Source organism: Cervus canadensis, chromosome 5, assembly GCF_019320065.1.
Source record: "Cervus canadensis isolate Bull #8, Minnesota chromosome 5, ASM1932006v1, whole genome shotgun sequence".
In the NCBI taxonomy this organism is placed as follows: Eukaryota; Metazoa; Chordata; class Mammalia; order Artiodactyla; family Cervidae; genus Cervus; species Cervus canadensis.
Window position 1 is genome coordinate 100,258,818 of NC_057390.1, and position 19,074 is coordinate 100,277,891.

Consider the following 19,074-nt stretch of genomic DNA (forward strand, 5'->3'; position numbering starts at 1 on the left):
AGAGCTTGGGGCCGAAGAACGAGGGAGCCGTCAGCCGGCTTTGTTCCCGCCACGCACGTTTCTGGGGCGTGGTTTGCACAGCTGTCCTGCAGCTGCTCCTGGACTCCGGGGATCAGAGGAGGGCCCCACGCAGACGGCGAGGCCAGGCGGGCATTCTGCGGCCGGCTGGGCTCCCGCTGCCACCCTCGCCTGGCCCCCAGGGCCCCCTTCCTACTGTGGCGCAGGCCTCCCGGCCTGTACCTGGCGGAGCCGGTGAGGCAGCGTTTCGCCCTTCGGTCTCTGGACACAGCCTGTGGGTCTCCCGTGTGCGCTGACCCTCAGGCTGCAGTCCGGCCGGGCTCCTGGGCCCTTCCGGCCCCTCTCGAGTCTTCAGGAGAAGAAGGCAGCTTCCCCCGCCGCCACCCACTGCCTGGTGGGGAAATAGCAGTTCAGAGCTCCTAGTTCAGCCAGGAGGTGCTTGACTGGAGGTCACTGGGAAGAGGAGGCCGTGGGCCTGAGAGTGGGCTCCCGGGGCCGGGCCGGGGCTCGGTCTGTTTGAGCCGGCCCAGCGACGCTTGCCACCCACCCCTCACTCCCAGATGGTGGGGGCAGCCCCGCGGACCGCAGTCTGTGGGCGACGCCCTCACCTCCTCCTTCTGACCTGCAGGGAGAGATCGGCCCACCTGGTCCCAGAGGGGAGGACGGTCCCGAAGGCCCCAAGGGGCGAGGCGGTCCAAACGGTGACCCGGGTCCTCTGGGACCCCCTGGGGAGAAGGTACGTGACGCGGGAGCCGGGCTGCTGGGCCACCTCACCGCTCCTGGGGGCGTTCCCTCCTCTGGCTCAGCTCCTGGCTGAGCTCAGGGCTGGGAGCAGGGGCTCCTGACAGCTGCTCTTACACCTGTGGGGGGGCCGCCCCCTCATCTCACTCCCCCACGCCCTACCCCAGCCCCCGCACAGGAACCGGCTCACAAGTAGCCCAAACACCCCACCCTGTCCAGCACCAAGGCTGGGGCGCTCCGACAGAAGGATTGAGCAAAACCCCACAGACAGAGAGCACTTTTCCCGCCTCCACCCATTGGCTTCACCAGGGATGTCCACTTCTGCTCGAGGGGCCTTGCTCCAAACCATGCAGGGATTCCAGGGGAGACACCATCCCAGTAGGTCAGGCGGGCTCTCTCTGGAGGCCGTGGAGACCGCACCCTGCTCCAGTCCCCCTGCCGACACTCACCTCTCTGTTCCAAGCAGGGCCAGCCGGCTCATGACGCACCTCCTTTCTCTCCGCAGGGCAAACTCGGAGTCCCAGGACTGCCAGGCTACCCAGGAAGACAGGGGCCAAAGGTAACGTACAGGCTGGTGAGGCCTGACCACGGGCGTCTCCCCGCCCTGCACACCCTCGCACACCTGCCCCCCGCGCAGCTGCTCTGACAAAGCAGGAGGTCACGGTGGCCGTGCCCCGGTTCTGCCCCACTCAGCCTTCTCAGTGACTTGGCTGAGTCAGAAGGAGGGCCTGGGAGAATTAGGTGAGCCTTTCAGAGAGGCGACCACCCAGCAGATCCTGGGCTGCACCTCCAGTCCCCCTGGCCTCTCAGGGACTTTGTGCACTGGTTTCTCTACACCCAGAGCTGTGTACCTCCCTCAGAGTTAATTCTCCCTGGAAATTCAGAGGTTATTTGCTCGTAACTGAGCGTAAAAGAAAGACGAAAACTTTCTTATATGAAATCATGTTTTATGTTATGTGAAACAGCTCCTTGAGGCTTTGCAAATCACTTAAACCATTTTTTCTCTCTCACCTTTTATTATTCATGGTTCTTCCTTAAAAATTTGCCAGCTGCCTGCACTAGAGATGTAATTAACAGCAAAAGAGAACTCACAGGCCTGTCAGGCTTGTGTCTGCGCATCCCGCCCTCCTCCGGCTTCAAGCCTCCGGACGCCCTCCTTGGTAGGAGAGGCAGGGTCCGCGGGCTGGGCTGCAGCTCTCGGTGTCCCCACGCGGCTGATGGCAGTGCCCACAGCAGTCCTCCCTGGGGAGCGGCAAGTCTCCCCCTGGGGCGGGCGAGCCCACAGCCGCCACTCGGGAGGGAATCATCTGCCATGAAACAGTTTTGCTTCATGTCTGTTAGCAACATGCCTACTGACCGCAGTGCTGGCCACTGTATTTGTTTGGAGAGACCCCGATGGACACGTTTCATCTCCTGAAATGTGTGTCCATTTGGAGGGGGGTGGAAGAAAGGAGGAGTTTGGGAGAGACGAGATGGGGGGTATAGATCAAGTTCAGGCAGCTTTTTGTAGAGGCAGGGGGAGAACCCTGAAGCTGCTTGGGCAGTCTGGACGGTCCTGGGGCAGAGACCCCGCTTCTGAGCTGAGAGCCGTGAAGCCAGACCCGTGGTTTTCCCGCCACGGAGCTCAGTCCAGTCTCCTCCTTGTATCAGCAGGCGGCACACAGGTGGGTTGGCCAAGCTGAGCCCGTTGGCAGAGGTAGCATCAGTAAACTTGTCCTGGTCTAGGCACACACTCAGGTCAGGGTTCTAAGTCAGGTGGAGGGTAGGGACGGACTCAGGAATTGGTTTGGACAGTGTCAGCGGGAGCTCACATGGTTGGTGTTTGGATGTTTGTCCAATCAAAGCTCTTAGTGCTTACCTGCCTGTGTGTACCTCTTAAAGTTCTAGAATTAAAAGAGCCATGCGATGCCATGGTTGGTGCATAAATTTGCATTCATTTTTGACTTTGTAAGCTGCCATGCTTTATTTAGAGGTGTTCTGAGAAGATAAAACATGACAACAAGGCGCAAAAAGCAAATGTCACAAATGTGAGATTCACACGTCTCCCCCAGTTAATCGTGGGTACATGCTCTTTTCTCCCAAAACACCAGTGTTTTGCAGACATGGGTGTGAGAGGAGGGTGTGGAGAGAGGGAGGAAGGGGAAGCACGGTTAAGATTTAGTTCTGATTTTTAGATTTGGAGTCTGTGAGATGCTCAGGAAATACTGGGTAGGTGGGTGGTGGGTGGGCAGGTTGATGGGTGGTTTGTTGGATGGATGGATGGTGGGTAGGTGGGCGGATGGAGGGATGGGCGGATGGAGGTATGGGTGGTGGATGACGATGGATGGATGGTGGATGAATGGTGGGTGGGTAGATGGATGGATGGGTGGGTGGTGGAGGGAAGGATGGATGGATGGTGCATGGATAGTGGGGTAGATGGATGGATGGATGGATGGGTGGTGGGTAGGTGGGTGAATGGAGGCATGGGTGGTGGGTAGATGGGCAGATGGAGGGATGGGTGGTGGGTGGATGGAGGCATGGGTGGTGGGTAGACGGGCAGATGGAGGGATGGGTGGTAGGTGGTGGAGGGATGGATGGATGGTACATGGGTAGTGGGTAGATGGATGGGTGGTGGGTGGTGGATGATGGATGGATGGGTGGTGGGTAGGTGGGCGGATGGAGGGATGGGTGGTGGGTAGGTGGGCGGATGGAGGGATGGATGCTGGGTAGGTGGGCGGATGGGTGGACGGGTGGTGGACGGTGGACGGCTGGGTGGCGAGTGGCGGGTGGTGGTGGGGAGTCTGGTCCGGGGCTGAGAGCCCCGGCAGGCTCGCCCTCCGGCTGGCACAGGCACACAGCTGTCCCTGCTCAGGCTCTCATGCTTCTTCCCTCGTGAACTCTCTTGCAGGGTTCCATCGGATTTCCTGGATTTCCTGGCGCCAATGGAGAGAAGGGCGGCAGGGTAAGGACGGTCTGGCCTCTGCCCAGGCAGTTTGTTCTGCTGCCTCGGTGTTTAGCGAGTCTGTTCTCCAGCAGACCCTGTTTATTTCTCACCCACTTTGCTGCCAGAACTGCTTTCCGGAACAGCTGACCTTAAGTCTTTACACGAAGCGCTGGTGACTCTCGGAACGCTGGGCCGGGCGGGAGTGCGGTAGATTAGGCAGCCGGCCAGAGAGGGAGGCGTGTGGAGGACACGGCGCTTTCTCACGCTTGCCGCGATCGCAGCCGCTCTCGGGTCACGGGCGAAACCCAGACTCTTCTCTTGCAGCCCGAGTGACTCGCGTTAAAAGGCGGGGAAGGGCCCTTGCTCTGTGCTCACGTCTCAGCGAGTCCCTCTTCCAGGGTCCCGGTGACCCCCATCTTCCCGGGCTGCCGCCGACACTGGAAACCCTCCGGGGGGCAGCGGGCCTGGCTTCCCTCCCTTGTCATCGGGTGTGAAGGTGATCCGAGGGCCCAGGCTGGGGGGCCGTCCCGCCAGCCTCGCCAGCCCAGGCCCTCCGGCGGGAACTGCCCTGAGATCTGCTTAGGGGCGCCACATAGGGCGGCCTGAGCACTGCTCCCGGCCGAACGGGATCAAAAGGTCCTCTTGGGCCTTTGGACTCTGAGCCGCCTTGAGCACAGGCGTGTGGGGTGTGCAGGGCAGGCCTGGGCTGGTCCTCCCCGCCCAGACGGACAGGCTGCCCCCGCGGAGGGGTCACCCAACCACCGTTGCTGTCTTTGAGCTGACACAGTGCGACCTCTTGAAAGCAGGGGGGAAGACCTAAAGCCAACCGAAGTCCACGTAAATGGACGTGTTTGCCAGACTCAGGAAAGAGAAAACGGGGTTTCCTGAGTGCAGGTCGACCACATGCCACGGGGAGACCCTGATCTGTGTGTGTCGGTGTCTGGACGTGTCTACACATCCATCTGTATCTGAATGTTTGTATCGCGTCTGCATCGTGTCCTCGTCTACGTACCTGAGTATTTCTATGTCGTGTCTGTATCACGTCCGTGTCTGTATCTGTAGTTACATCTGTCCGTGTGTCTCTCCCCCACCTGCCTACCTATCTGTCTCATTCTTCCTGGTGGGGACAGTCTGACTAGCGTCTTGGGGAAAGGTGGTCACTCCTGGAAAGTAGTCCAGGGTCTCTAAAAGCTGAGGAACCTCAGAGCCACAGAGCAGGCAGCCCCGGTGCTGGAGAACAGGGCCTTCCACACCACATTGCCAAGAGAATCCCCAGGAGGGGTCACGACGGCTAACAGGGGCCTGTGATGTGACCGCCGCCCCTTTGCATGGAGGAGCCGGGCTGGGGATGCCGCAGAGGCCTGATCGTGGCCCTGGGACCAGCACTCCGCCCTGAGCCCTGCTCCCCTCTCCCGCTCCTCAGCTGCCCCACCCCTGAGCTGAGAAGGCCGGGCAGGTGCCCGGACGCCCCTGGCCCCCACAGGCCGTTGTTCCAGGGCATCGGCACGCGGGTCACTGAGGTCATCACTGCAAACGGGTGGTTGGAAAGCAGGGGGGGCCTCGGACCGGGGCCTGGCTCCTGGTCTGAGAGTCTGACTTGGTTCCCGGGGCCTGAAGCCTGGACACCTCGAGGAAACCGTCTCCTTCGGGGTTTATGCAGATGCATCTGGGGGCTGGGATACTGGACGTGACGGGTGGCGTGTGTGCTGACACGCGTGTGCCCCCGTGTGCGGGCTGCCTGAGAGCCGGCAGGTGTTCGTCCGTCCGCCTCGTCCTGGCCTCTCTGGAGGGGCTGGCTGGGTCGGCGGACCACTGGCTGGGAGGTCCGTGTGCAGCTGGCTGTCACGTGACCAGCTGATGGCTTGTCTCTGTCACTGGCCTGCACCCTGGGCCAAGGCGGGGTCCCTGCCAGACCGGCTTGGGAAGAGCCAGCCCTTTAGCGATGCTACCAGCAATCGGAAGCTTCCATCGCCAGCTTAGGGCATCTCGACTCTACTGAGGCCAGTTCTGGGAGGGCCCCTGCCTCCCCTGCAAGCCCACGCGGACAGGCGCTCATGGGAGATTCGCTGAGGAGGCCGTGGGTGGGGCATCTTCTGTCCAGTGGCCTCCGTCACCAGGATGCAGACTCTGGCTTCATTTACGAGGAAACCTGGGAAGCCTGGTGTCGCCTGGGAGGCCGACGGAATCCGAGGCTGAGGCTGGGGCAGTTTGTTTAGGTTGGAACCGAGAGCTGGTCAGGCTGCAAGATCAGAACCGTGATCCAGGCCGTGCTGTTGGACGGAGGCTTGGCATGAGCTGACATGCCTGCTGGACTCACCCACAGACGCCAGAAGTCACCCGGGGTGGCCACGGTGTCCCACTGGCGGGAGCCCGTCGGTTGAAGAAAGCAGATGTTTCATTAATTCTCGTCGGCAAATATTTATTTGAAGCCAAGAGATACCGCCGCCTAATGAAAGCAGTGAGACCAGCGTGCATTGTTTAAAAGCATCGTAATTACCTCATCATCATAAACGGTTTTATTAAATTCCTTTCAAAATGGGAGGCTCTGGAAAGCAGTTTTGGTTCTGGCAGCAAATGAGTGAAAGATGGTGAGAGGAGATGTATCAGGTGGCCCTTAGCAATGCAGATCCATCTTGGGCTTTGTCGTTAGAAACCGGGAAAAAAAATAACTCCGGAAAATGAATGGAGAAGCAGTGGAGATGCAGGGCCCTGATCAATCCGTTACTTGCACACGCTGTAGGTAAACTGCACTTAGAGCTATTATGTCTTTGCTTTGGGGAAAAAAAATTGCAGTGCATTTGTTTTCCGTGGTTTGGAAAATGCAAAACAACGGAGAGGAGTCTAAATTCTATTAGAAGAGAAGCAAATGACTCTGGGATATATGATTTATATATTAAATTGCAAGTTTGTTTGTCTGCAGAGCCTGTTGAAAATTTAATGGCTAATATCCTTAACTGTAGCGGAAGTAAATTATGTATGAAAGGGGTTGACTTTCTCCTCTTGTAATAATGATTCCCCCCCACCTCCACTGCTGTGAGAGATGAAGAGGGAAGGTTGGAGGAGGGGGAAGGCGGAGGGAGTGAATGCTTTGAGGGGAGGAAACCAGAGAAGAGAGGTAAACACCCCTCAGGCGGCAGAGGGGGCTAGGGTTTCAGAAGACCCTCATGCAGACGTGTGAAGCTGTGTGCATTGCCCAAGCAGTGCGGCCTGCCACCCTGACACGTCTGCCTTTAAAGCCAAGATGAGGGGGTGGGCCTTTCTAGCTTGACTTCCAGCGGTCTCTGCATCACCCAGGCAGTGGCCGGCATGCCACGTGACTGACCAACACCCTTCTCTGATTGCAGGGCACCCCTGGGAAGCCGGGACCACGGGGGCAGCGAGGCCCGACGGTAACCCTGGGCGGAGGGCGGCCTCCAGGCTGGGCGCGGGTGGTGGGGCGCCTGCCTGGTGGGAGCGGGGATGAAGGCATTGCGCACGCGGGGTTGGGGCCCACCTGTCTTCTCTTCCGTTTGTCCAGGGCCCACGAGGTGAAAGAGGCCCGCGGGGCATCACTGGGAAGCCTGGCCCCAAGGTGAGTGTGCAGTCTCCTCTGCGGCCCCGGCCTGACCCCGAGTTCTTGATGCTGTCCACCCCGACAGAGGGGGCCCCACGGCCTTCTCCACTGCAAAAAATAAAAGAATGAAAGAAGATTTCTTGGGGGTATTTAAGAAGGAGCTGGTTGAGTTAGGTGAGGTCGAATCACAGAGGCCACCTGGGGCCACTGCAGCGTGGAGGTCAGGCCCAGCCAGGCTTTGGACCAATGTCCCCCCAGCTCTGATGGGGAGGCCCCATTTCTCTTCAAAGCCCTTCAAAGAGGGCTTTGGAAGAGACATCTTGCCTGGATTCTAAAGAAAGTTCTTTCCGCCCCTGCAAGAGCCTAGGCCTGCCTCTAAGGCCTCTTCTCCCGCCCTGGGGCCTTGACACCACTCCTCCAATCAGCGTGGAAGCAGACCTCAGCCAGGCAGTAAGCCGTCCTGTCCTGGGCTGTGCAGGGCGTGATCCCAGTGCACTTTGCTGCGAAGGAGATGGGCCCACGCCTGGCGGAGGCGGAGAGCCAGGCAGGGGCAGAGCTGGCCCGGGGGCTGCCCGAGCCCCTCCGTGATGAGCTCTGGGCCCAGTCACGCTCCCAGGAGGCTGACTTCACGCTCAGCTGTTGCCTGGCGTTGGGTGGGCCCGGGACGCAGGCTGTGTCCCATCTCCTCGTGAGCTTTGGCGCCTGGTGGGAGCCTGGCCTTTGTCCCAGAGCAGCAGCGCGTTCTTCTGGGAGCATCCCAGCCCCGGCAAGGCCGACTCAGTGTGTGCAGAGGCGAGGACGCCCGAGGCTAACGCTCTGCTCCGTACGGAGGATCCGGCGGGGTGACTCCAGAGGGCGCAGGGGCGCTAGGCGGTTCTGCACCTGTGATGATGTCATGGGCCAGTCTTTCCATCAAAACCGTAATGACAGAAATAGTAATGATAAGCTCTTCTTGCTCTTTCCCTGCCTTCCCAGGGCAACTCCGGAGGCGATGGCCCAGCCGGTCCTCCAGGTGAACGGGTAAGCACCTGGACGCATCCAGGACGCCCCCGGAGCATCTGCAGGAGAGCTGCCTGCCCTCAGTGGCCCCCAGCATGTCTTCCTGGATGGGCGGGGCTGAGCACGGCCGGCCTTCGACCCTGAAGAAGGAGGGTGGTTCCTGAAATCCAGGGGTGGCTTGGAGGTGGCCTTCCCCGGGAGTAAAGTCTTTTCTGTTGGTTGGAGGTGGCGACCCCATCCCCTTGGCCCTGGCCTTGGGGTTTGGGGTGGGGGGTGGCTGAGATGTCAGGAAACTGAGTCCTGGGCCCCTCGCTGCCCCGAGGGACCTTCTTGTGTGACTGGACTTCCTTTTCACATCGGCGAGGGCAGGGCTGGAAAGAGCTTTTCAGAAGTCATGGGGAGCAGAGCTAACCATGCCTGTGCTCAGAGATCCGGTGGTGGGGCTAGGGCCCACTGCCCCTTCCCCGGGAGTAAAGTGCCCCCTTTGTCTGTTGGTTCGACCCTGAAGAAGGAGGGTGGTTCCTGAAATCCAGGGGTGGCTTGGAGGTGGCCTTCCCCGGGAGTAAAGTCTTTTCTGTTGGTTGGAGGTGGCGACCCCATCCCCTTGGCCCTGGCCTTGGGGTTTGGGGTGGGGGGTGGCTGAGATGTCAGGAAACTGAGTCCTGGGCCCCTCGCTGCCCCGAGGGACCTTCTTGTGTGACTGGACTTCCTTTTCACATCGGCGAGGGCAGGGCTGGAAAGAGCTTTTCAGAAGTCATGGGGAGCAGAGCTAACCATGCCTGTGCTCAGAGATCCGGTGGTGGGGCTACCGGGCCCACTGCTGGGAAGATGTCTGTCCTCATACTGACTGTTGTCTGTCCCCAGGGACCCAACGGACCCCAAGGACCCACGGGGTTCCCTGGACCAAAGGGCCCCCCGGTGAGTACCGCATTTTCCCTGTGGGGCCAGCCCAGGGTGTCCCGGAGATGCTGGTCCTTCCCCAGGGCTCCGGCCTCCAGGCAGTGGGCTTGGGGGAGGGAGGCCAGCCCAGGAGCTCTGGCTGGAGGAGCAGCTTTGGGGCGCGTGGACCCCTCAGTCATCCAGACCATCACGACTGTCCAGTCGGCCCTGAGACAGGGTGGTAGCGCTGTCACGACAAATGGCCACAGGCCCAGCCCCTCAAAACCACAGAGACGCTTTCTCTCCCCGTCCGGAGGCCAGAGCCTGGACTCCCGGGGTCGGGGTCCGATTTTTCCCCTGGAGGCCTCTCCCGGCCCCCGGCCCCCCGGGCTTGTAGACCCTCACCCCCACCTCCGCCTGCATCTTCTCCTGGCCTTCTCCTCTCTCTCCTCGCTCTCTTCTCTCTCTCCTCTTCTCCTCTCTCACGTTCTCTGTCTCTACCCGCTGGCCCCTGGATGACGGCCCAGCCGTCCCAGACCTCACCTTGACCTGATCCCATCTGCAGAGACCCTGTTCCCAAATGAGGCCAGGGTCGCAGCTTCCGGGGGTTAAGACCTCAGCCTATTTTTTCTGGTGGTGGTGGGGAGAGGCACGGCTCAGCTTGCAACAGATAACTGTATTTCCTCTGAGAAGGAAAAGCCCCTCATCGCAGGAATTGCTGCCTATCGGGACTCGCGTGGGCACAAGGCTTAGGAAGGGGCTTGGCCTCTGCACTGCACAGACCTGGGCCCAGCGCCTCCCGCACTCGGCCTCAGGGCAGCGGATGCCTTGGCTTCTCCCCGTGGGCGGCGACAGTGACCTCGGGTGGATGTGAGGGCCCAAGGGGGCGGTGCCCAGACCCCGGGCGCCCAGCAGTACTGTCACTGTGACTTGGCCGCCACCACCTTCGTACCCCTGGGGGCACGAAGCCCTGAAGGTGCGCGTCTCACGAGATGACGCTTCCTTCCTTTGTTTTCTGCAGGGGCCCCCGGGCAAGGACGGGCTCCCGGGACACCCCGGACAGCGAGGCGAGACGGTGAGTGTGGGCAGGGCCGGGGGATGTGGGCGCTGCGCCCGACCTTCGCTGCCAGTCGGCTCGGGCAGGGCTGAGGTTCCGCCTTGGGAAGCCCCCCGAGGGCCGGCTGGCTCCTGTGGCCGCGGGATGCGGCCTGTCTGGACAGAGCTCCGTGGCCTCCGAGCCGCCCCCTTGGTCTCCGTCTGTGAGGGCAAGTGTTGGCTTCAAGCTGTCCTGGCCAGCCTGGCCCAAGGTCACACGTGCAACCATCGTGACGCCAACGAAACCTAGAGCAGTGGCCTCCGCCTCCTCCGGGAGGGTCGGAGAGCGGCCCAGTGCACGCCACGCGTGTCTGAACTGGATGCTCCTTGGGAAGGTCCTCCACTTCCAGCTTGTCCGGTTACTTTTTGCCGCCCCCAGCACTGTCCGTCCTGGCCCTTCTGGCCTCGGGGGGATGGTAGGGAGCCAGATGGCTCCACCCAAGTCCCCTTTCCAGTAAGGGGGATGGGTGGCCGGTCGGGTTGGAGTTTGGGCCTTGGCTATGCTCAGGGCCAGCGTCTCTGCTGTTACAGGCTCCCCTTGGCCTTGCCCTGACCTGTAGCCGTGTCCGTGACAGTCTTCGACAGCTGGACTTAATGGACGCCCACCTTTTTTAGTTCTAGAAAAACCATTGGGATCACTTCCCGGTCCCAGGAGCCACAGGGGATTCAACCACGCTTCAGGCTGTGTCCCCTCCAGGCCTGTCCCTGGGAAGGGCGTGGGCACAGCGGTGACCTCGGGCATCCCCGCTCTGGACAGTTGGGGTTCACAGTGCCTGGTGACCTCCTGGCCGCCATGGTGGTGGAAGGTGGCCCACGGGAAGGCCCCTTGTGTCTGCATCTGGTGCCTGTGTGGTCAGAGACCCCTGACGGACTCTCCCAGGAGGAGCCGTCCCCTCGTGAAGTGAGATCCTTCGCAGCACACTTAATAAGCTCTTGGTGCCACTTAAAAACATCCCCGTGTCCCTTTCTGGCTCACGGTGATGAAGCATCTTCTAAATGTGCTGTCCTGGCGTTCTCCCTGGTGCTCAGTGACCGATAAACAGAGTTTACTTTGGTCTTTTGTTTATGGAGAAAAGTTAAAACTCCCCCAGCTTTGCAGATTTCTCTCTAACGCTTTCCTGAGCGGACCAGACAGAAGGTTTCTCATCTCACGGTGTGCGCTGTCCCCTCTGCCTTCTGGGAAGAAGCTGGCAGAGTGATTAAGCCGCTTGTTTGCTGGGAAAGTAGGACAGGTTCTTCCCGGCCCCCCCTGCCACGCCTGGCTGCCCCCAGAGACGCAGGGGCATGCCCATCTGGACCCGCCTGGGGGTGTCGCGTCCTCCAGGGGTCGGTCCAGACGCCCTGCAGAGAGGTCCTCCTTGGGGTGTTGACCTGTGCTTTCGTTAGAGAACTGGAAACTCCTAAACGCAAGCCCAGAGCCAGCTTGTCACAGCGGGCTAGAGACGAATCCCGGCCTCAGCTGGCATGGGTGTCCCCCCAGTGGACCACACGGCAGGCCTTCCTTGCCCTCACGTGGGCACTGCTGCCCAGCCCCCCGAGCGGGGGCGATGCCTTCCCTCTGTCCGGCGTGCCTTGTTTCTGACCCTGTAAAGGCTGCTGGCCTTGCGGCTGAGATCGAGTATAGTGCGGGGGCTTTATAGCTGGCCTGGTGGTAAAGAACCCGCCTGCCGAGGCTGGAGGCACAAGAGATGCAGGTTCGATCCCTGGGTCAGGAAGATCCCCTGGAGTAGGAAATGGCTACCCATTCCAGTACTCCTTCTGGAAAATTCCATGGACGGGGAGACTGGTGGGCTACACTCCATGGGGTCACCAAGAGTCGGACATGGCTGAACACACAGGCCGCCTGCAGGGACGCTGCTTCGGCCGCGGCCGTGTCAGCCCGTGCGTGCCCCTCCGCTGGGCCCAAAGAGGGAGCCCTCCCAGACTGCCTGAAGCTGCCGCTGCTCTGGGTCCACACAGTCCAGCGGCTGAGCATCAAGGGTCCCTCAGCTGCAAGCTCGCTGGCCATCATGGGGTGGGTCAGAGGCCCTTGCCCGTCAGCCCCATGGGCAGCTGGCCCCGCAGCTCTTGCTGCGGCCTTAAATGAGCCGCTTCCCTCTCCGGACGCTGTAGTTTCCACTGAAAGCCTCCCGGGCGTAGCATCTGCACGTCTTCCCCAGCGTCACGTGGCACCTGCAGATGGCATCTTGTCCACACGTGCCGAGCTCCGTGGATGTGCCGGAAATTAAACCCGCGGTGCTCTGCCGTCAGCTTCGCCTCCGGGGGAGAGCGTGTGCAGAGCAGCCAGGCGGCCGGGTCCGTGCCAGCGAGCGGAGCAGAAACGAGCGATTCCTGTTGAGTCGAGCTAAGAATACCTCCCAGCTGCCGCACTGTGGAAGCGGCAGGTCCCTGCTGCTTCCGGAGTTTAATCAGTGCCGTGTGACACCACCTGTCCTGCCCCAGGGCCTTGGCGACTCCAGCAGGACGGTCCCCACAAAGTCTCTAATGAGCTACAGCCCAGAGGTGGCTCCCGAGTCTAGTTTCCAGTGGCTGTGACACCAAGTCTGCTCAGAGAGTGGACGCTTAGTGACATGAGGAAGATGAACGGTTATAGAGTGTATTTCTCAGCGCAAAGCGGGGTGCTGGAAGCAGCTAGTGAAACGAACCTGTCTGGTTTCCTGACCTTCCTAAATTCATGCAAAGTGGAACAAGAGAAATGGCCTTTTTAAATGAGGTCTGGGACGTCCACTGTTTTGGGGTGGGGTGGGGGCTGGGGGTGAGCTTCTGTTGGCCACTTCAGCCGTCTCAGCTGGCTGACTCTCTCTTCACAGGGTTTCCAAGGCAAGACCGGCCCTCCAGGCCCCCCCGGTGTGGTCGGCCCTCAGGTGAGACACAGCCCCCGCTGGCATCTCTGGTCGTCTCGGGTCCCCTTCCATTCGGGAGACACAGTCACGCTCGGGGCAGAAGATCCCCACATCCTCAGGGTGCGGGTGCAGCCAGGGGGCGTCACAAGGCCTGGAGTGCTTGTTCAGAGGTGCTTTCCCTGCAGCAGAGCAGGTGCAGAGGGGGGAGTGATCGCGTGACGCCGACCGAATGGGCAGAGCCGGGCAGGCTCGGGGAGTCCGGCTTCCGCCCTCCAGGCAGCCCAACCCTTGGGCTCCACGCAGCCTGACTTCCCACCCTGCATCCTGTGTCCGGGGCTGCCATTCTAGCCTTGGATCTGTGCGAGAATGGGCTTGCAGGCTCAGGGCCGCCAAGCGGGGTGCAGTCACCTTGCTTCCCAGAAAGTCCGCTCCTAACGTGGCGGTAAATAAGATACTGACCCAGGAAACGAGGGTGCGCCCCCCGCCCTTCCCTGCACGGGGGTTCCCCCCTGAGGCTCAGGAAACGCAGGCCCTGCCGGCTCCATCGGAGACGACACGCAGGCCCACGGTGAGGGCCAGGCAGCGGCTGGTGAACACTCGCCCGGAGCGCTTTGCTCTCGCTCGGCTTTTACAGAAGGAGACCACCTTCCAAGGAAGGCGGCCGTCTGGTGGGCTCGCAGCGGCCCTTCGCCTCTGCTACCAGCGTGTCCTTAGACTGGGGCAGAGAAGGTTACTTTCTTTGCATGTCCCTGGAACGTGTTTCCTGCTGACACGCTTTTTCCCTGCAGGGTCCCACCGGGGAAACGGGTCCCATGGGCGAGCGTGGCCACCCTGGGCCCCCAGGCCCCCCCGGTGAACAGGGGCTCCCAGGCCTGGCCGGGAAAGAAGGGACGAAGGTGAGTGGCTGGGACCTCCGTCCCAGGTGGACTTTCCTGGGGACGGTTTCTGCCTTTGGTCTGTCTTTCCGTTGCTTTTCTCTGATGAATGGGTGATTCTCAAGCAGCTGCTCTTCATGCCAATGCATCCCCTCAGGCCAGGGACTCAGCTCCTCTCTGCTCACTTGGAAGGAGGGCCTGAGCTGACCAGCTGCCCGGACAGAGATGATGGGGGGCTTTGGACCACCTCTTCCCCAGGGCACCCGAAGTGGCCGCCCACCCATTCCCAGAAACGGACAGAACTCTGACACTTCATGTGTCTAAACTGAAGTTAGCGGAAAGTGACCCTTTAAAAAGTTCTCCACTTTAAGACATGAAAAATTGTCATTCAGTCGCTAAGTCGTGTCCAACTCCTCGCGACTCCAGGGACTGTAGCACGCCAGGCTTCCCTGCCCTCCACCACCTCTCAAAATTTGCTCAAACTCATGTCCATTGAATTGGTGATGCTATCTAACCATCTCATCCTCTGCCACCCCCTTCTCCTTTTGCCTTCAATCTTTCCCAGTATCAGGGTCTTTTCCAGTGAGTCGGTTCTTTGCATCAGGCCAAAGTATTGGAGTTTCAGCTTCAACATCAGTCCTTCCAATGAATATTCAGGGTTGATTTCCTTTAGGATTGACTCGTTTGATCTCCTTGCAGTCCAAGAGACTCTCAAGAGTCCTCTCCAGCACCACGATTTGAAAGCATCAGTGAAAGAATAAATAATAAAAATATCCATCCCCAGACTGGGTGCCCCAAGCTGGTGGTCGTAACGTCCTATGTTTTTGCATAAAGACGACTAGCCCGCCTCTTTCAGCTTTTCAGTGAGGGACTCAGGAGAGATAAGTTCTCCAGCCCTTTGCGTGACCACATACAGGAAAGTAAACTTGAAGAGTAATCAAGGAGCGAAAAGGTCACACACACGTATGTATGTATGCAGGCATGTATGATGGAGTACATATATACGTGCCTGTGCATATGTGTGTATGTTTGTACGTATATGTGTGTGTGTATAACGTAGAGACAGCCATTCAGCCATAAAGAGAACTGGCTGAGTTTGTAAAGGACGCCCTACGCTCCCACGTGGGACCCCAGAGAAAGTCCTAGAAGACGTCACAGCCTTAGTGAACTTCAGGGAAGGTTCATGGTCAGACAGGGAATCCTTTCAGAAAATGTGGTCCAGGCTTGAGACGAGTGTCTTGAGTGAAGAGTCGTTTCGGGCAAAGCTTCCAATGCTTTGGCCACAGAGTTCTTCACCTGAGCCAGTTTTACGAGGATCCCTGGGTATGCGGAGTTCTTCACCTGAGCATTTTACGAGGATCCCTGGGTACACGAGATGTCCTCAGCCCCGCTCAGGCCTCCGTGGCCCCGAAGGATGTGGTGGGGAGCAGGACTCCACAGATCACGAGTCGGTCCCCACGCCACACGCGGGGCCAGCTGGCTGTGCAGGCTCCCAGGTGTGAGCTTGGGCCATGCTCTAGCGCCCAGACCCAAAAAACAGTGAAGCAAGTCAAGACCCAGAGGTTCCTTTTAAAGCCGTGACCCCGGGAAGCCCCGCTCCAGCCCAGGTCCCGAGTGGATCTAGAAGACCAGGCCCCGCCCGGCTTCCCGTCCACCTGGGCCATGGGCATCGCTCGAATCTGACCTGTGGTTCCGATTCCAGGGTGACCCCGGCCCCGCCGGCCTTCCTGGAAAAGACGGTCCCCCCGGGCTGCGAGGCTTCCCTGGAGACCGAGGACTTCCTGGTCCAGTGGTGAGTGAGAGGTCTGCCGGGGGATGGTTGGATGTCCACCCTCCACAGTGCCCTGTTCACACCTCGTTGCTTTGCAGGGGGCGCTTGGACTGAAAGGCAGTGAAGGCCCCCCCGGCCCGCCAGGCCCCGCGGTGAGTGTTCTGGCCCCGCACAAAGCCTCTCCCCCGCTCTCCTCCAAGCCTGCTCTGCAGAAGGGCAGGTCCCGGGGCCGGGGAGCATGCACACCGGCCCTGGTGGTCCCCCGGGGGTCCTGGGAAGGCTGTGCTGGAGGAGGTGGGCTTGGGATGGATGTAGCCCGGGGAGGGGCCATGCTGTGTGAGGGAACTCGGAGGGCCGGGAGTGTGGACCAGGCCTGAGGGGGCCCCCCCAAGCCCGTGGAGGTGCTCAGCGCGGGTCCAGGCCTGGAGCAGCCCGGACGGACACACACAGCTCCAGCTCCCGAGCCAGGCCGTCCACACGCCCAAGGCCGCTCAGGGCACAGATGACCCAGCAGAGGCGGGGGCCCGGCCCCCAGAGCCGGGCTGTTTCCTTAAGTGGTCCCTCCCAACCGTGAGATTCAGCTACCCGAGGCCTAAAGATTCAGACCTTCGAGACCCCAGGCTGCGGTCTGGGGGACTCCGGGGCCACGTGAGGCTACGCCCACGGACCCGCGCTCTTGTCTGACTCTTTATGGGAACGTGACATCTGCTTCACTTCCCCCTTAAAACAGGGCCCATCCGACAGCCCCCGCTCATCTGCTCACATGGGGGGCTTCAGGAGCGGCCCCGACCCCAGGCTTGGTTTGGGGGTGGACCATGAAATGACACCCCCCCCCCGAGTTAGGGGCTGTTTGAGGGGGACGATGGGGAAGGCAGGAGGAAGTGAGGTGAAAAGTCATCTTCCTTCTGATAAAGGTCGGGAACAGGGTTCCTCCCGGGCAACCGGGGTCCCTGAGTGCTGGACCCCTAGAATTAGTCCAGGTGCCCACCTGTCAGTGCTGGCCCGGGGCCAGAGCCTCCCCCATAAAACGGACAGCGTGGAGCAGCCGGGCAGCCAGTGAGCATCCCGGGGGCAGGCAGAGCCCACAGGGCTGAGTAGGTTCCAGGGTCCCAGAAGAGGTCGCTCTGGGCCGGGACTTACGGAGGAGGTGTCCTCGGATGCTCTGCACGGATTCGGGATTGTGGGCGGGGCTCAGAAACAGCCTCAAGTGCTAGACCCGATAGTTTGTGCTCACACAGGGCCCTGGGGAGCTATGGCGGGCTCTAGAGTGAGGGGGTGCGTGGTATGGTGGTGTGGGGCTTCGGAAGTCATACCCACACAGTTGGAGAGCCTTTGAAATAAACCACTTTCTTGCCTCACCCAGGGATCTCCAGGGGAGAGAGGCCCAGCCGGTGCTGCCGGGCCCATCGGAATTCCAGGGAGACCCGGCCCCCAGGGGCCCCCCGGGCCGGCTGGGGAGAAAGGCGCTCCTGTGAGTACTGCCCCGGAGGAGCTTGGTCGCTGCCGTGGGCTGCCCTCCCGGGCGTCTCCCCGGGGTCTGTGGGAGGGGGTGGGTGCTGAAGTGTGTGATTGTGCCTGGCTGTCACGGTTGAGGTCCAAGGGCGGCCAGATGCTTCCCCAGAGTGGTCTGAGCTGGAGGGGCGCTCGGGGAGTGTCCGGGCCAGGCTCCCTGGTCAGGCCTGCATGTCTGTGCCCTGGGACATGCAGGCCAGGGCCGGGGGTGGGGGCGCGTGGAGACTCTGTCCAAACGTGGCCTGGGGCCCTGCCCAAGAGGATGGTCAGCGTAGGGGCAAGGTGGATATTTGGGGTGGTGCTTGCCGTGTGGGTCTGGGGGCAGGTGTGGAGAAGAGAAGGGACAGGCAACCCGATGAAAAGATAAGCAACCTCTTCCCAGACCCCCGACAGCCGACGCCTCACACCTGCCGAGCCTGCATGTGACTGCCCCCGCCCGGAGGCTTTGTGAGCGCTTGGCGTGGAGGCTGGTCTGGCGTCTCGGCTTCCAAGAAGGGGGTTAGAGACCCTTCCTGTCTAGACAGACGTGCCCTGGGAAGCTGACTACCAGCCCCTCTCCCCCAGTGTCTCCCCGAATGCCCCTTCCTGCCCAGACGAACCCTCACCCCAGCCACATTTGACGTGTGCCTCATGATTGTGCAGACGCCCACCTGCCCTCACATTCAGTCGGCCATAGAGACAAAGATTCCAGCTCAGAGCTCCCTTCCAAATTCCGAATCACAGAAGTCTGAGGTCCAGGGGGACAGGCTACCTGGATGATGTCCCATTGAGTGAAGACACCTGTGAGGATTGAGTTCTGTTAGAGAGGGTGGTTTTCCTCGTGGGTTTCCCACAGCTCGGCGATAGCAAGAGGGCCCTGGTTGCCTTCCCGGCCGAGAAGTCCGCACGGGACTCACGCTGGACACGTGGGTGCCTGGCCGATCTGTCCGGCACGTCATCGGCGGTTCTGAGGTGTCCGGTCTGTCCCCCGGGCCCGCAGGACGCAGATCCCCCAGGATTCTGCCTGAGCCCCTTCTCCTTCAGGCGCTCAGCGCACATAGCCCACACACAGCACACAGAGCCCGGCGGACGTGGCTCGGGTTCGTTGTTTCAGGAGAGTCGGGGCTTGAGCAGAAACCTCCCAGGGTGGCACCGTCTGTGACAAGCTCGTCACGTTCGCAGCACAGCCACCCGAGGAGAAAAGGCCGAGCAAAGGTCAGGTGTCATGTCGGCAGGAAGATCCCACCCGAGCCACAGTCTGCCTGTTCTGGCTTAACTGAGGAAGGGCCTTTGCAGGGGATCTCAGTCGAGGAGCAGGGCGTGAATGTGCCGCAGGACAGGGAAGAGGGTGCAGGACGGGGTGCGGGCGCGGCGAGACCCGCCAGGGGCCGTGAGGCCGCTCACTTTCCTGTCCGCTCCCTTCCCGGGTCCATTCCTGGTTCTGTCGAGAGACGGGGATCCCAGTTTGGGTGAGAAGGTGCCAGCCGCTCACGGGGTAGCACGTGGCTGGTAAGATAGAGCCAGAACTCAGTAAGGATCATTTGGGATAAGCAAGGGGGCCATAAGGAAAGTGAACCAAAACTGTGAGGAAAGGAAGATGGGTGTGTGTGTGTGTGCGTGTGTGTGCGCGCACATGTGTGTGTGTGCACACGTGTGTGTGCACGTGTGTATGTGCGTGTGCACATGTGTGTGCACGTGTGTGTGTTTGTGCATGTGTGCATGTATTGCGTGTGTGTGTGCAGGTGCTTTTGCTCCTGCTCGGGGGGCGTGGGGGGTGGTATTAGTAGAAAATTGGGAGAATGAGCAAGTTGGCCAGAGCCAGAGCTCAGATGCCCCAGCCACTGACTCGGGCGATCGCCCACCTGGACCCGGAATCGGGTTGCCCT

At 60.7% G+C, this 19,074-nt stretch overlaps 1 protein-coding gene across 1 annotated transcript in view; it reads left to right on the forward strand.

The window, feature by feature from the left end:
- LOC122442539 (collagen alpha-1(V) chain) overlaps window positions 1-19,074 on the forward strand; it is a 156,435-nt gene that overhangs the window by 105,666 nt on the left and 31,695 nt on the right. Inside the window, exons 57-69 of the mRNA XM_043470391.1 lie at window positions 647-754; window positions 1,265-1,318; window positions 3,647-3,700; window positions 7,027-7,071; window positions 7,200-7,253; window positions 8,211-8,255; window positions 9,099-9,152; window positions 10,135-10,188; window positions 13,019-13,072; window positions 13,840-13,947; window positions 15,629-15,718; window positions 15,796-15,849; window positions 17,061-17,168. Of these exons, the coding sequence (XP_043326326.1) occupies window positions 647-754; window positions 1,265-1,318; window positions 3,647-3,700; window positions 7,027-7,071; window positions 7,200-7,253; window positions 8,211-8,255; window positions 9,099-9,152; window positions 10,135-10,188; window positions 13,019-13,072; window positions 13,840-13,947; window positions 15,629-15,718; window positions 15,796-15,849; window positions 17,061-17,168 (882 nt within the window). The remainder of the gene's footprint in view (window positions 1-646; window positions 755-1,264; window positions 1,319-3,646; window positions 3,701-7,026; window positions 7,072-7,199; window positions 7,254-8,210; window positions 8,256-9,098; window positions 9,153-10,134; window positions 10,189-13,018; window positions 13,073-13,839; window positions 13,948-15,628; window positions 15,719-15,795; window positions 15,850-17,060; window positions 17,169-19,074) is intronic.